Source organism: Oncorhynchus keta, chromosome 18, assembly GCF_023373465.1.
Source record: "Oncorhynchus keta strain PuntledgeMale-10-30-2019 chromosome 18, Oket_V2, whole genome shotgun sequence".
NCBI classification, from domain to species: domain Eukaryota; kingdom Metazoa; phylum Chordata; class Actinopteri; order Salmoniformes; family Salmonidae; genus Oncorhynchus; species Oncorhynchus keta.
In genome coordinates, this window is record NC_068438.1 from 2,142,494 (window position 1) to 2,158,899 (window position 16,406).

The window sequence follows — 16,406 nt, forward strand, 5'->3', positions numbered from 1 at the left end:
CCTATAGAAAACACTTCGTCTCGTGATTAATTTGATCGCTTATTAACGTTTACTAATACCTAAAGTTGCATTACAAAAGTATTTCGAAGTGTTTTGTGAAAGTTTATCGTCAACTTTTTGAATTTTAAAAAATGACGTTACGTTATGAAACGCTATTTTTTTCCCGTTTATCACACAGTCTTCATAGATCGATATCTAGGCTATATATGGACCGATTTAATAAAAAAAAAGACCCAATAGTGATTATGGGACATCTAGGAGTGCCAACAAAGAAGATGGTCAAAGGTAATGAATTTTATTTGTGCGGTTTGTGTAGCGCCGACTATGCTAATTATTTTGTTTACATCCCCTGCGGGTCTTTTGGGGTGTTACATGCTATCAGATAATAGCTTCTCATGCTTTCGCCGAAAAGCATTTTAAAAATCTGACTTGTTGCCTGGATTCACAACGAGTGTAGCTTTAATTCAATACCCTGCATGTGTATTTTAATGAACGTTTGAGTCTTAACTAATACTATTAGCATTTACCGTAGCGCATTTGCATTTCCAGAGCTCGAGATGGGACGCCTGCGTGCCAGGTAGGAGCAAGAGGTTAAGTAATGGATTTTTTCTGGACACTCTTCCGTAAATCCCAGCTCAGTGGAGTGTATGGTTTAAAGTGGTCCTATAGGCAGATACTCCAATCTCCGCTGTGGAGCTTTGCAGCTCCTTCAGGGTTATCTTTGCTCTCTTTGTTGCCTCTCTGATTAATGCCCACCTTACCTGGTCCATGAGTTTTGGCAGGTTTGTTGTGGTGCCACATTCTTTCCATTTTTGAATAATGGATTTAATAGTGCCCCGTGGGATGTTCAAAGTTTCTGATATTTTTTTATAACCCAACCCTGATCTGTACTTTTCCACAACACAGCTCCTTGGTCTTCATGGTGCCGCATGCTTGGTGGTGCCCCTTGCTTTGTGGTGTTGCAGACTCTGGGGATTTTCAGAACAGGTGTATATATACTGAGATCATGTGACAGATCATGTGACACTTAGATTGCACACGTGTGGACTTTATTTAACTAATTATGTGACTTCTGAAGGTAATTGGTTGCACCAGATCTTATTTAGGGGCTTCATAGCAAAGGGGGTGAATACATATGCACGCATCACGTTTCCATTTTACTTCTTTCTTTTTTTAAACAAGTAATTTTTTTCATTTTCACTTCACCAATTTGGACAATTTTGTGTATGTCCATTACATGAAATCCAAATAAAAATCCATTTAACTTACAGGTTGTAATGCAACAAAATAGGAAAAACGCCAAGGGGATGAATACTTTTGCTTTGTAAATTGGTTAGATTGTTGCTGAAAAACAAATAGTAAACCCTGTCTCTTAAGGTGTCTCTATAGGCTTGGCACGTCTATCCACTGGGATTTCTGCCCATTCTTCGAGGCAAAACAGCTCCAGCTTCATCAAATTGGACAACCAACCCCAGGATGATTCACAAAACCTTCGTAAAAAGATATTTCTTCTTAAATGCCACGTTTTCCTTCACTATAGATTTAAGAAGAAAGTTAAGCAAAGGTGCTATTCTTCGCAAAGGTTTTGGGAAATTTTGTTGGGCGATTTCTTATGTTTCTCAGGGCTAGAACCCTTTTTTCTCCATTTCCGCCTGAATGACGTGCCCAAAGTAAACTGCCTGTAGCTCAGGCCCTGTAAGGCGTCTAGATGTGGCAGGTAAGGCGGAGTCAGGCGCAGGACACAGAGATGAGTCATTCACATAACTTTACTCAAAACATCAAATATTCCAAGAAGGAAAATAATCAAGCTCACAAATACAGACCAATTTACAATGAACAAACACGCACAAAACCATGGGGGAACCAGAGGGTTAAATAAGGAACATATAATTATAGGAATGGAAAACAGGTGTGTACAATGAAGACAAAACAAATGGAAAATGAAAAGTGGATCGGTGGTGGCGAGAAAACCGGTGACGTCGACCGCCGAACGTCGCCCGAATAAGGAGAGGGACCAAATTCGGCGGAAGTCGTGACAGGCCCTGAAGCCAGGATATGCATATCATTGGTATCATTGAAAAGAAAACACTTTGAAGTTTGTATAAAATGTTAAAATAATGTAGGAGAATATAACACAATAAATATGGTAGGAGAAAATCCAAAGAAAAACCAAACCAGAATCCTCTTAGAAATGCAAGAGAAAGGTTACATTGTAAATTAGGATGTATCCCTGGATGTAATTCCTATGGCTTCCACAGGGTGTCAGCAGTCTATGATCAAGGTTTCAGGCCTGTAAATTCAAAAACGAATACGAAATAACAGTTTTAATAGAAGGACACAGTCTTGGAAATCCGTGTTCGCGCTCGCTATTGAACATACTTCTTTCCGAAATAAATATTATAGTTTGATTACATTTTAGGGTATCTGAGGAGTAAATAGAAATGTATTTTGACTTGTGGAAACAAAGTTTAGGGATAGATTTTCAGATTCCTTTCTCTGCAAGTTGAACAAGTGGATTACTCAAATCAATGGCACCAACTAAACAGACTTTTTGGGATATAAAGAAGGATTTTATCTAACAAAACGACACTACATGTTATAGCAAAAAGTAAGTGAATATTTAATCTTTATATATGAATGCATGAAACCTGTGCCGGTGGAAAAATATTTTGACTTGGGGCGCCATCCACAAAATCGCATGGCATGTTTTCGCTGTAATAGCCACTGTAAATCGGACAGTGCAGTTAGATTAACAAGAATTTAAGCTTTCAGCCGATATAAGACACTTATATGTACCTAAATGTTTAGAATCCATAATATTTATTTGACTTTATTTGAATTGCGCGCCCTCCAGTTTCACCGGAAGTTGTCCAGCTAGCGGGACCCCATAAGCAAAAAGTTATGAAGAAATTTGATTCTAGAAAATAAGGTTCTTGGAAATGTTCTAAATTCTAAGATAGCTAAACCCTTGTCTTAAACTCAGGGCAGTGAGAGAAAAGCTCATGAAAGGAATTGAACATGTTTAATTTACTCAAACTTTATCTGAAAGATTCAGTATTGATTATTTTAAACCCAAGAACATGTTTTAGAACAGTAATCTCAGTAACAAATATGCTAACATGATTGCCATTGATAGCTAGCTAAAACGGTAGCCGAGCAACAACCATCTTAAAACCTCTTAGGGATAGGGGGCAGTATTTTCACGTCCGGATGAATAGCGTGCCCAGAGTAAGCTGCCTCCTACTCAGTCCCAGATGCTAATATATGCATATTATTATTAGTATTAGATAGAAAACACTCTGAAGTTTCTAAAACTGTTTGAATGATGTCTGTGAGTATAACAGAACTCATATGGCAGGCAAAAACCCAAGAGAAAATCCAAACAACCAAATCTGAGGTTTGTAGTTTTTGAACTCAGCCCCTATCGAATACACAGTGGGATATTGGTTATGTTGCACTTCCTAAGGCTTCCACTAGATGTCAACCGTCTTTAGAACATTGTTTGAGGCTTCTACTATGAAGGGGGGCTGAATGAGAGGGGAATGAGTCAGAGGTCTGCCAGCAGTCACGCGATGGTCACACGCATTTCACATGAGAGGTAGCTCTCGTTCCATTGCTTTTCTACAGCCAATGGAATTCTCCAGTTGGGACATTATTGAACATTTATGATAAAAACATGCTTAAGATTGATTCTATACATAGTTTGATATGTTTCTACGACCAGTAATATAACATTTTGGAATTTTCGTCCGACCTTTCCGCTGGACTTTCACGCGCGTTTGGATTTGTTTACCAAACGCCCTAACAAAAGGAGGTATATGGACATAAATTAACTTTTTTGAACAAATCAAACATTTATTGTGGAACTGGGATTCCTGGAAGTGCATTCTGATGAAGATCATCAAAGGTAAGTGAATATTTATAATGCTATTTAAGACTAATGTTGACTGTGCAACGTGGCAGATGTTTCTTTTGGCTGTTTTGGGCTCTGAGCACTGTACTCAGATTATGCTTTTTCCGTAAAGTTTTTAAAAAATCTGACACAGCGGTTGCATTAAGGAGAAGTTTACCTAAAGTTCCATGCATAACACTTGAATTTTCATCAACATTTATCATGAGTATTTCTGTGGCTCTCTGCAAAAATCACTGCATGTTTTGGAACTACTGAACATAACACGCCAATGTCAAATGAGATGTTTGGATATAAATATGCACTTTATCGAACAAAACATACATTTATTGTGTAACATGAAGTCCTATGAGTGTCATCTGATGAAAATGATCAGGTTAGTGATTCATTTTATCTCTATTTGTGCTTTTTGTGACTCCTCTCTTTGGCTGGAAAAATGGCTGGGGTTTTCTGTGACTTGGTGGTGACCTAACATCGTGGAGCTTTCGCTGTAAAGCATTTTTGAAATCAGACACTGTGGCTGGATTACCGAGAATTTTATCTTTAAAATGGTGCCTAATACTTTTTTTGTTTGAGAAATTTGATTTATGAGATTTCTGTTGATTTGTATTTGGCGCCCTGCAATTTCACTGGCTGTGAACTCTGTTCCCAGACAGGTAAAGAAGATTTGTAAATACATATTTGAGAAGTTCGTAAGAAAATCATTGCATCTTAAGATATTGTTGAGGAATTGCACTTACGAACTATCTTATTTACTTCTTTTTTTTCTTAAGAAGCTTCTTATATTCTTGCGTAAGAAGTGTTTTGTAAATCTGGGCCCAGGTTGTCACAAGTGGACAGAGAATGTTTAATGGCTTATAAATCCATGTTGGAATAAGATAAGAGGATAGACATGGTCCCCATTTCAACCCAAGACCTTGGTCTTAATCTTATTGAAAATAGTCTTGTAAGATATACTGGTGCTGAGAAATACACTAATTAGTAAAAAAGTGTGACAACAAACCCCGGTCTCCCCTAATCAATCCAGGACTGTGCAACTCTTTAAAGTTGTGCAACAGCTCACATTTCAGCTCTTCTGATTACTTGTGATGGTGTTGTAACTCCTCTGCCCTTGAAGCACGTTGAGTTCATGGTGCACAGGACCTATGGTCACAGTTTGAGTTCCTGTTACAATTGGGATCTTATTGGAATTCAGTCAACTCCTGCTCCACAAAGCTGGACATGAAAGGATCTATGCCAGCCAGGGAAAGATCGGGCCTCTCGCAGGTGGCTGGGGTGTCGACGATATCAAAGTACTTGAGAGTGTGGTAGGCCTTGGGTCCGCCATGATTGGGTGGCTTGTTAGTATGCTTGAATATTTCATGTCGGAGTCTGAAATGTGAGAGATAGCAGACAATTTACTGCCGGCAGAAATGTATTTATTCCCATGGCGTGTTCTGAGCCTAGACCTGTATCTGCTTGCCTACTATTTACTGTATGATGTGTGTAATGTGGCTCACTCACCGTTTCCCATGTTCTTCTGTGTAACAAGAGGTTTTCATCTCCTCCATGATGTCTGTGTCGCTGAAGGACAGTGGAGGGTGTCTAAGCTTGCTGGGCGAGTTGGACTGCAATTACATTTCGAAAGAGGCAGATCAGTAACATATAGAGAGAGACAAGAGAGAGACAGAGAGGGAGAGAGAGGGTGAGGGAGGATGAGAGGTAAAGGAAGAGAGAGAGGGGGAGATTGACAGAGGGGGAGCAAGAGAGAGAAGTTGATGAAGAGATTGAAGTAGGGAGAGCTAGAGGGAGAGAGAGGGTGAGGAAGGATGAGAGGGAGGGGAGATTGACGGAGGGGGAGCAAGAGAGAGAAGTTGAGAGGGAAAGGAAGAGAGATGAAGACATTGACTTAGGGAGAGCTAGAGGGAGATAGATAGAGAGGGAGAGAGAGGGACAGAGAGAGAGTAGGTGAGAAGGAGAGGAGAGCGAGTGACAGAGAGAAAAATAATATGAGATAGAGAGAGGAAATTGGGATAGAAACAAAAGGAGAGGGAGAGATTCCAAATCTGCCCTGTACATGCACATTTACCCTGAACATGCACATTTACCCTGTACATGCACATTTACCCTGAACATTCCACTCTGGCAGTGTTGATGAAGACGCTCGGAAATGACCTACGTACCTTTTGCTCGGTGCTAGTGGCCTCAGAGTGGTCAGCGTTATTGACATCGGACACTCTGGTCTCTCCCTCCAGGATGCGGTGAGCTGGCATGCTCAGAGGGTCGATCAGGATCTCATAGGGAACGGCAGGATGCTTCCAGGAGGAAGGGGTGTGTATGCTCCAATTGTCCCGCTGCCCAAACGTCCCTAAGGAGAAAGAGATAGAAAGAGAGAAACCATTTGTACTTTAACACTTTCAATCATTTTTGCTTTAAATTGGTCAGTGTTGAGAGTTAGAAAAAAGGTACATGATGATGTTCGTACAAAGGAGGAGTTGTAGTATGAAGGTTGTGTTTAACTGATCTAAATACCATAATTATAACACTGGCAATTATTGTCACAACCTGATCTGGTTCATCTGTTCCTGTGATTGTCTCCACCCCCTCCAGGTGTCGCTTATTCTCCCCAGTGTATTTATCCCTGTGTTTCCTGTCTCTCTGTTCCAGTTCGTCTTGTATGTTTGTCAAGTCAACCAGTGTTTTTTTCCCCGTACTCCTTTTTCTATTCTCTTTTGCTAGTCCTCCCGGTTTTGAGCCTTGCCTGTTTTCTGGACTCCATTCCCGCCTGCCTGACTATTCTGCCTGCCCTTCGGTACCTACTGGAACTGGTTTTGACTTTCTGTCTGTACACCATTCTCTTGCCTACCCCTTTTTGGCTTAATTAACATCTAAGGCTCCAACCTTCTGCCTCCTGAATCTGCATCTCGTCTTGTGCCCTTGTAATTATAGTCTATACAAGGGAAGCATCTATCCCCGAAACATATCCCTATCTACTCAACATTAATCCTAAAACATAAATCATAAAAAGTGTATACAGAGTAGGAGTAGACAACAGGACAAAAGACCTGTGTGATTTTAACCCGACCTATAAACTCTCCGTCAGCACTCCACAGGCGCACAGTGCAGTCTATAGATGAGGTGAGCAGTACTTGGTCATCGTCAACAATCTGCAATCTGGACAAGATAGTAAAAAGATGGGAGGGAGTGAGCAAAATGAGCGAAATGTGAAGCACAATTTTGTTTATGTTTGAGAGGGTGTTCCCGATTAGGGGCTGCACGTACCCGGTGATGCTGCCAGTATGGGCACGCCAGTAGTTTTCAGCTGAATAAATAAAGTTGCTTTTGACTTTTTGAATTCATAGATCGAAATAAATCATGCTGTCTTTTGATCTCTTCTTATCAGACCTGTTCTAACGAGTTGAAAAAACTATCTTGCCTCTCGGTGGGCTTCTCTCTGAGCCAAGAGCGTATGTCTTTATGTCATAAACATAGACATAGCCAAGTTGATCAGCCGCATACAGTGAGGTGTCATCCTTTGTCACTGCCAGTTTAGTGATCCGCTGCTGGAACCTAGACTGAAGAACATACTCCTTTAGTTACACTTGGTTCAAAACGTTCACAAAAAAGTATTTAGTCAGCCACCAATTGTGCAAGTTCTCCAACTTAAAAAGATGAGAGAGGCCTGTAATGTTCATCATAGGTACACTTCAACTATGACAGACAAAATGAGAAAAAAAATCCTGAAAATCACATTGTAGGATTTTTGATGAATTTATTTGCAAATTATGGTGGAAAATAAGTATTTGGTCACCTACAAACAAGCAAGATTTCTGGCTCTCACAGACCTGTAACTTCTTCTTTAAGAGGCTCCTCTGTCCTCCACTCGTTACCTGTATTAATGGCACCTGTTTGAACTTGTTATCAGTATAAAATACACCTATCCACAACCTCAAACAGTCACACTCCAAACTCCACTATGGCCAAGACCAAAGAGCTGTCAAAGGACACCAGAAACAAAATTGTAGACCTGCACCAGGCTGGGAAGACTGAATCTGCAATAGCTAAGCAGCTTGGTTTGAAGAAATCAACTGTGGGAGCAATTATTAGGAAATGGAATACATACAAGAACACTGATAATCTCCCTCGATCTGGGGCTCCACGCAAGATCTCACCCCGTGGGGTCAAAATGAACGTGAGCAAAAATCCCAGAACCACACGGGGGGACCTAGTGAATGACCTGCAGAGAGCTGGGACCAAAGTAACAAAGCCTACCATCAGTAACACACTACGCCGCCAGGGACTCAAATCCTGCAGTGCCAGACGTGTCCCCCTGCTTAAGCCAATACATGTCCAGGCCCGTCTGATCGTGAGATTTTGAGTGAAAACCTCCTTCCATCGGCAAGGGCATTGAAGATGAAACGTGGCTGGGTCTTTCAGCATGACAATGATCCCAAACACACTGCCCGGGCAACGAAGGAGTGGCTTCGTAAGAAGCATTTCAAGGTCCTGGAGTGGCCTAGCCAGTCTCCAGATCTCAACCCCATAGAAAATCTTTGGAGGGAGTTGAAAGTATGTGTTGCCCAGCAACAGCCCCAAAACATCACTGCTCTAGAGGAGATCTGTAAAGGATCTTCAAAGGAAATCCTACAATGTGATTTTCTGGATTTTTGTTTCTCATTTTGTCTGTCATAGTTGAAGTGTACCTATGATGAAAATGACAGGCCTCTCTCATCTTTTAAAGTGGGAGAACTTGCACAATTGGTGGCTGACTAAATACTTTTTTGCCCCACTGTATATTGTACATGGTGCTTATTTATTAATAGTAGCCTATCATTTATAACATGTTAGCATTACAATATGCATTTTAAGCATTTACTACAGTTACTGATATATTTCAAAGTATTTATACACATTGAGTAATCATTTATAATTGCTTGTTCAGGAAAGGTACTATAATAAAATGGTGTTATTGCTGGTTTCTAGAACAATCCATAGGTTTTAACATAAAAAGGAGCAGATGGAAAGTTGCCATGGTAACACATACTGCCTCGAAGTTGGCCAATAATTTCCCACCGTTGAGCACGTTCCAGAAATGAATGCAACCTTTGTTTGAAGACGTAAAATAACACATCATTAGAACATATTCCTCTGTGAATTGCACTGCACAATATATTAGAATACATGTTGTTTCTTATAATATATCATATGCCATTAAGCAGACGCTTTAATCCAAATCGACTTAAAGTAATGTGTGCATACATTTTCCTATGGGTAGTACCAGCGGGAATCAAACTCATGATTCCTGGCACTCACCTGTGGGTCCTGAGGACAGGAGGCATGCAGCGGAGGAGAACTTAGCATGTAATGCTCGGCTCCTCAGGAAGATGATGCTGGGAACACAGGTATCCATCCCTTATAGGGCACAAACACCCCACAGTTTGTATTTTTTTCCTATTCCCTTTTAACCTAGTCCCTTTACGCTGCATATTACTCATTTAGCTTTGAAAAACAAGTATTTACCTTGAGAATTGTTCTACACTCGAAATAAAAAAGGGTACGGTCAAGGTGCATTTCTGTTTCCCAGGGTACAAATGTAGGGCACACTAATGATTGGTGGTGATCTGTACCTTTGCTTAGTAGAAAAGGTACAAATTAACAATGTATTGAAGAAAGGTATATATATTTGTACCGACACAAGGAACAATAATGAATCCACCTGTGCCATCTCTTTAGAGGTGTGGCTTAGTGGGGGCGGGGCTTTCAGTTAGCTCTTTTTGGCCACCCATCCATGAGTGGAAGTGTTGTACCAGTTGAAGTGTTCTATAGTTATGTTAATTCAGGTTGTCTAAAGTCTTTATAATGGCTAACATAAGAGCAGTTGACAAGAGCTTTTATTAATATGGTAGCGCCCTTCACCCAACACCTTGCTACCTCATCAAGCAGTCCGGGCCTCATGGCGTAAATGGTTAAGTTGTTGTCTTGCCAGTTGCTGGACCTGGGTTTGAGTCCAACTCGAAGACACCTGCTTATTTCGCTACATTCAGACAATTGGAGTGGTGTGTACACTTATAGGCACAAATGGCTTTGTCATTGTGGTGGTATCCTAAAAAGGCAAATTTGCACCTTTTCTAAAGGTGCACTTTTGTACACTATTGTCTTTTCTAAGGTACAAACTGCAAGGGTACAATTCGTTACCCATAACTAATGGTACAATGGATGTACCCTAAAGCGTTTGTACCCATTTAAGTACAAATCAGTACCTTTTCTTCTGAGAGTGTAGGCTTTAGCTACACTCTATGGCATGCAGGCGAACCACTCCGGTTTGATAGTGTGATCTGACCTTGGGCATGGCAGCAGTCAGGTTGCAGAGGGCTGGCAAAGCGACACTGGATGTGTCCGGAGACCAGGTTCCACACAATGACCTCCCCGTCATAGCTGCTGGTGGCTAGAAGGGAGGGGGGACACTGGGCCACACACAGGATGTCCTCTATGTGGCCCCTCCTCTGGAGACAACACAGTAAGACCATTCAATTATATTCTATAATTGTATTCAATTCTAGTCCATTCTATATTTCCATTTCTATAATTCTATTGTATTGAATTTAATTGTATTCTATTCTTTATTCGTCCCCGCCAGCTCTACATCACTGGCCAACAAGAGCTTGAATGGTCGACAGCAGGAATGGGCAGTCCTCTGAGCCTGAGTGTCTGCAGGTTTTTGGTGCGTTCTTCCAAATCAGTGTCTAATTTTAAATCATTAACCTTAGAACGCAAGTGTATATTACTCAGTGACATGATGGATGAATCAGTGGCATGATGGATGAATTAGGTACCAGGCAAAGGAGAAAACCAGACCCCCAAGGACTGGAGCTCCCCATCCATGACCTGCAGTAGTATATCAAAGATAACTGGGGCTGACAACTTGGGCCGTAACGTAGGATTACTGATTTAGGATCAGTTGATCCATTTGTCATGGCTACCGGTGCAGATCCCTTTTAGATCACAATGAATAAGACTATATGGACAGGGAGGGCCTGACTCTAGATTAACCCCATATATTCTGAATGGCATTGCATGTCTAGTTCCCTATTCATGTTCCTCATTCATTCCTTATTCACCAGATCGTCCTGCCATGAGGGCTGAGGCTTCTGGATGTGGTGAGGCTCGTCTGGTGAATCCTAGCATGGAAACATACAGGGCATGCAAGTCAACATTTTGAAATGAGGATCTTCAACCAGCCGTCTACTGTTGAAGAGTAGAAATGAGATGAGGCATGTGTGCATTTCTAATTGGGTCCCTCTGATGCCCTTTTTGTGACTTGGTAAAGTGGGCTGCCAATCTCTACAGCTCTGGTCTCTGTGCCTCGGACCTCATCCCCAGGCAATTTGGACGGAAGTGACTGGGAACGGGATTACTATGCCTCCTAGTTATGTGGTGTTTGTTATTTTATTTAAAAAAGCGGTTATAGAGGTTACTTATGGAGAAGGATTGTCTTTGAAAACCAGCTCTTATGATGTTGCCGATGCTCTCAGAATCAACGGTGGATGGAATTACAGCTCTGTGGACAGGTCTGTGTGTACCTTTGGTACTACAGGCCTAGAAGAGTGTGAGTATCACTGAAGTGCTGTGGAATATGGAATTCTATAGAAAGTCAATTCTTCAGAACATATCACCTCTTCCTCTAATGCTTAGAAGTCTCTTATACTGAAGAATAGTGTAGAAGAAGAGACAAATGTGATCGTGAGGTTAGATAGGCTACATGGTAAGTTGGTAACCAAGGAAACACTCAACGACTTCAAAATGTATTACTTATGTATGGCAGAGTAAAGAGGCAGTCAAGCTTATTAGGGCGTTTATATTCCTCGCTGATAATATATTCAGAATATACTCTTGAAGGGTTTTCAAAGATTGTCTTGTATGTGTTTTTGTGAAGTCCTAATCTTAAAATTTGTCATGGCTACCGGTGTAGACACTCAGGTAGTCCCTGCCCTGGCGAGGCGAATGCAGAAGGTAATGAAAATGCAAATGAGATCTCAAGGCAATAAGGTTGAATAGTTCCTAAGGGGAAGAGTGGTCATTGGAGTCAATAAATGTATAGAATCCAATAGTGATATCATTCACATAGAAAATAGGTGGCCTATCTATAACTATAAAGATAGTTCTTCTTCACGTCTATACTCACAGAGTAGACGTCAATCCTGCGGTCCCATCCAACAGACATCACATACCTGGAAAAATGTATTTCACAAGGTTAAGATGAATCATTATTCCCTTCAAATCAACAGTTGTCATCATTGGTTCTACTCACGTGTTTCTGTGGACTGTCAGGTAGGTGCAGTCACACACCTCGTTGGACTCCCCATCTGTGTGACATGTTAATGTGAAACTATTATAGCACATTAGTGGTTATATAGCCTGTGTTATGGAGGCAGTTGACATAAGGGACAACAACAAATTAGCCTGTCATCTATAATGCCAATTATAGTTACCTTCATAATGACTTATGCTGTTGTTCATAATGTTTACAACTGCCTGTGACAGATGTTATAATGTATTATAAAGCTGTAATAATGGCTTTATGAATGCATACATAAGGGGGCCACAGTAAAGTGTTACCAAATCACCTCACGTAGCATATAACAGAGAGAAGGCCAAAACCCTGAACACTGTAATGCTGCTAACACCACCTTTCTACTGTGAGATATGAATTAGAATGTACTCACCTTTTTTTAGTATCTTCAGACACTGACCATTGTTAAAGTTCCAGATCTTTAGAATGCCATCTCTCCCCCCAGTGACCAGTCTGTAATGAGGAAGTTTCATCTTATTTCTTTCCTTCAAACATTCATTCAAACACATTTGTTTTTGAAGTTCTATTTTGATTAAAGTAAGGCAAACACCACAATCCAAGCAAAACGCCATCTGCAGTGCAAACTCTTCATCACTCCTCGTTTTCGCCACGACTCTGAGCTGCCGTTTAGGTAGGCAACAGTATGGTCACATTGCACTTATGGGAAAATATCACGTAGCAATAATCAGTCATTAAAAAGAGCTTCCATACCTCCTTCCCTTGGGGTCAAAAGTCATACAGGTAATGGCAGACTGTCCGTGGGCACCACCAAATTCAAACACATGGCTCCCTGTGTCGAAATCCCACACCTTCACCACCTAGGATCAGTTAGACAACATGTGGTGTGACCAATGACATATCCTATACAATATATGTGTAGTGTTCAGTAAATCTTTATATAGTGTATGGGTGGGACCACAGAGATCATATTAAATTACTATTACTAGTTCTATGTGTACATAATTATTTCTGTGGGACCAGTATCTACTGCAGCATTTGCTGGAATTATGTCCTGGGTGAAAAGGTCTCAGTGCCGGAGTTTGGTGTACTGGTCTATGTAGCCGACTCCGGACAGCACAATGCCCCTGTAACGGGGATTCTGTCCGTCTCCTTCCCAACTGTTGAAATAAAGTCTGAGAAACTAAAGTTCCCCTTTTTTTAAAAGAGGGGCATAAATAAAGGGTTCCGAGGTGAGAATTACTTAAAACTTACGGATCCTTCTGTGCAGCTGACGACCTGTCTGAACTCGTGGCTATAGCCGCAGCACAACACAGGCTCCATGTGAGACACGATCAGATGTCCCTGGGGCTGGGGACTGAAGGAGAAAAGAGGAGAGAGATGGTGAGGAGGCGAGAGGAGAGGAAGATTGTTAGGACAAGAGATGAGAGATGTTGAGAAGAAGGGAGGAGAGAGACGGTGAAGAGGACAGAGGAGAGATGTTGAGGAGAAGAGGGGACAGACATGACGAGGAGTAGAGACGAGAGCAACGGAGAAGAAAGAAGAGCAGAGATGGTGAGGGGAGAAGATAAATGGTGAGGAGAGAGAGATGGTGAAGAGAAGAGTTGAACGAGTGAGAAAAGGAGAGGTGTGAAAACCATTACCTCAACCTGAATAATTTATGATAACAAATCTGAAACAAATCTCAAAACAAATCTCATCTGTAGCATTATTCCGTATGATCCTAATATATTATTCTATGTACTTATGTACTTTCCTAGTATATTTCCCTCTCATGTTGCCCTAGTTCAGGGATGGGCAACATGTACTGCGCATTCGGAAAGTATTCAGACCCCTTGACTTTTTCCACATTTTGTTACATTACAGCCTTATTCTAAAATTGATTAAATATTTTTTTCCCCTCATCAATCTACACACAATACCCCATAATGACAAAGCAAAAACAGGCTTATAGAAATGTTTGCTAATTTAATCAAAATAAAAAACTGAAATATCAAATTTACATAAGTATTCAGACCCTTTGTTGAAGCACCTTTGTCAGCGATTATAGCCTCAAGTCGCTACAAGCTTGGCACACCTGTATTTGGGAAGTTTCTCCCATTTTTCTCTACAGATCCTCTCAAGTTCTGTCAGTTTGGATGGGGCCCATTGCTGCCCACCTATTTTCTGGTCTCTCCAGAGATGTTCAAGTCCAGGTTCAGGGACATTCAGAGACTTGTCTCGAAGCCACTCATGCATTGTATTGGCTGTATGCTTAGGGTCATTGTCCTGTTGGAAGGTAAACCCTCGCCCCAGTCTGAGGTCCTGAGCACTCTGGAACAAGTTTTCATCAAGGATCTCTCTGTACTTTGCTCTGTTCTTCTTTCCCTCAATCCTGACTGGTCTCCCAGTCCCTGCTGGTGAAAAACATCCACACCAGCATGATGCTGCTACCACCATGCTTCAACATAGGGATGGTGCCAAGTTTACTCCAGACGAGACGCTTGGCATTCAGGCCAAAGAGCTCAATCTTGGTTTCATCATACCAGAGAATCTTGTTTCTCATGGTCTGAGAGTCTTTCAGTGCATTTTGGCAAACTCCAAGTGGGTTGTCATGTGCCTTTTACTGAGGAGTGGCTTCCGTCTGGCCACTCTACCATAAAGGCCTGATTGGTGGAGTGCTGCAGAGATGGTTGTCCTTCTGGAAGGTTTTCCCATCTCTAGAGTTACTCTAGAGCTCTGTCAGAGTGATCATTGGTTTCTTGGTCACCTCCCTGACCAAGGCACTCCTCCCCTGATTGGTGGATCCAATCTTCTTTTATTTAAAAATTCCCATTCCACTCCAGTGTTAATTACTAAATTGTAATTACTTCACCACTATGGTCTATTTATTGCCTTACCTCCTTACTTCATTTGCACACACTGTATACAACTTTTCTATTGTGTTATTGACTGTACGTTTGTATATTCCAAGTGTAACTCTGTGTCTTTGTTTTTGTCGCACTGCTTTGCTTTATCTTGGCCAGGTCTCAGTTGTAAAAGAGAACTTGTTCTCAACCTGGTTAAACAAAGGTGAAGAAAAAATAATAATAATAAAAAAGAATGATGGAGGCCACTGTGTTCTTGGGGACCTTCAATGCTGCAGACATTTTCTGTACGCTTCCCCAGATCTGTGCCTCGACACAATCCTGTCTCAAAGCGGACAATTCCTTCGACCTCATGGCTTGGTTTTTGACACTGGACAGAGGAACTTTGCCTAGAAGGCTAGCATCCTGGAGTCACCACTTCACTGTTGACATTTATACTGGTGTTCTGTGGGTACTATTCAATGAAGCTGCCAGTTAAGGACGTATGAGGCATCTGTTTCTCAAACTAGACACTAATGTACTTGTCCTCTTGCTCAGTTGTGCACCGGGGCCTCCCACTCCTCTTTTATTCTGGTTCGAGACAGTTTGCACTGTTCTATGAAGGGAGTAGTACATAGCGTTGCATGAGATCTTCAGTTTCTTGGCAATTTCTCGCATGGACTAGCCTTCACTTCTCACAACAAGAATAGACTGATGAGTTTCAGAAGAAAGGTCTTTGTTTCTGGCCATTTTGAGCCTGTAAATACTGATGCTCCAGATTCTCAACTAGTCTAAAGAAGGCCCGTTTATTGCTTCTTTAATCAGAACAACAGTTTTCAGCTGTGCTAACATAATTTCAAAAGGGTTTTCTAATGATCAATTAGCCTTTTAAAATGATAAACTTAGATTAGCTAACACAACACAGGAGTGATGGTTGCTGACAATGGGCCTCTGTACGACTATGTAGATATTCCATAAAAAATCCACCGTTTCCAGCAACAATAGTCATTTACAATATTAACAATGTCTACACTGTATTTCTAATCAATTTGATGTTATTTTAATGGGCAAACATTTTTGCTTTTCTTTCAAAAACAAGGACATTTCTAAGTGACCCCAAACTTTTGAACGGTAGTGTATATTTTGGAATTCAGTCGGGGTGTCAACTTACTGTTGAGAGAAAGAATAATAGAATACACAAGGTGCAATTTTGACATTTGGTTGTGCATCAGCAGTCACTCAATTCGCTACGGTCAGCAAAAACTATTTAGATTGGTCATTTAGTCTAGCGGCCAGCTATCTAAACTTTTAGTAAGCATGGTCAAATTACCACCCGGAGTGGGGCTCATTGATCCTCAGTTATCATATTAAAAACTGCAAACAT

The 16,406-nt window shown here is 41.2% G+C and overlaps 1 protein-coding gene across 7 annotated transcripts in view; it reads right to left on the reverse strand.

The window, feature by feature from the left end:
- Positions 1-1,748: 1,748 nt before the first annotated feature.
- The window catches only part of wdr95 (WD40 repeat domain 95), a 37,731-nt gene continuing 23,073 nt past the window's right edge, over positions 1,749-16,406 (reverse strand). For 4 of the 7 annotated variants that reach the window (XM_035791438.2, XM_035791442.2, XM_035791439.2 and 1 more), the window contains 15 exons: positions 13,452-13,554; positions 12,951-13,057; positions 12,613-12,692; positions 12,198-12,252; positions 12,072-12,117; positions 11,008-11,067; positions 10,230-10,392; positions 9,203-9,301; positions 8,934-8,992; positions 7,326-7,464; positions 7,172-7,211; positions 6,975-7,063; positions 6,073-6,257; positions 5,414-5,517; positions 1,749-5,281 (listed from right to left, as the gene is read on the reverse strand). In XM_035791438.2, the coding sequence (XP_035647331.1) occupies positions 5,092-5,281; positions 5,414-5,517; positions 6,073-6,257; positions 6,975-7,063; positions 7,172-7,211; positions 7,326-7,464; positions 8,934-8,992; positions 9,203-9,301; positions 10,230-10,392; positions 11,008-11,067; positions 12,072-12,117; positions 12,198-12,252; positions 12,613-12,692; positions 12,951-13,057; positions 13,452-13,554 (1,519 nt within the window). In that variant the 3' untranslated portion in view covers positions 1,749-5,091. Of the gene's footprint in view, positions 5,282-5,413; positions 5,518-6,072; positions 6,258-6,974; positions 7,064-7,171; positions 7,212-7,303; positions 7,465-8,933; positions 8,993-9,202; positions 9,302-10,229; positions 10,393-11,007; positions 11,068-12,071; positions 12,118-12,197; positions 12,253-12,612; positions 12,693-12,950; positions 13,058-13,451; positions 13,555-16,406 lie in introns of those variants that run through there. The other 3 variants (XM_035791440.2, XR_004828325.1, XM_035791444.2) reach the window with 3 other exon arrangements.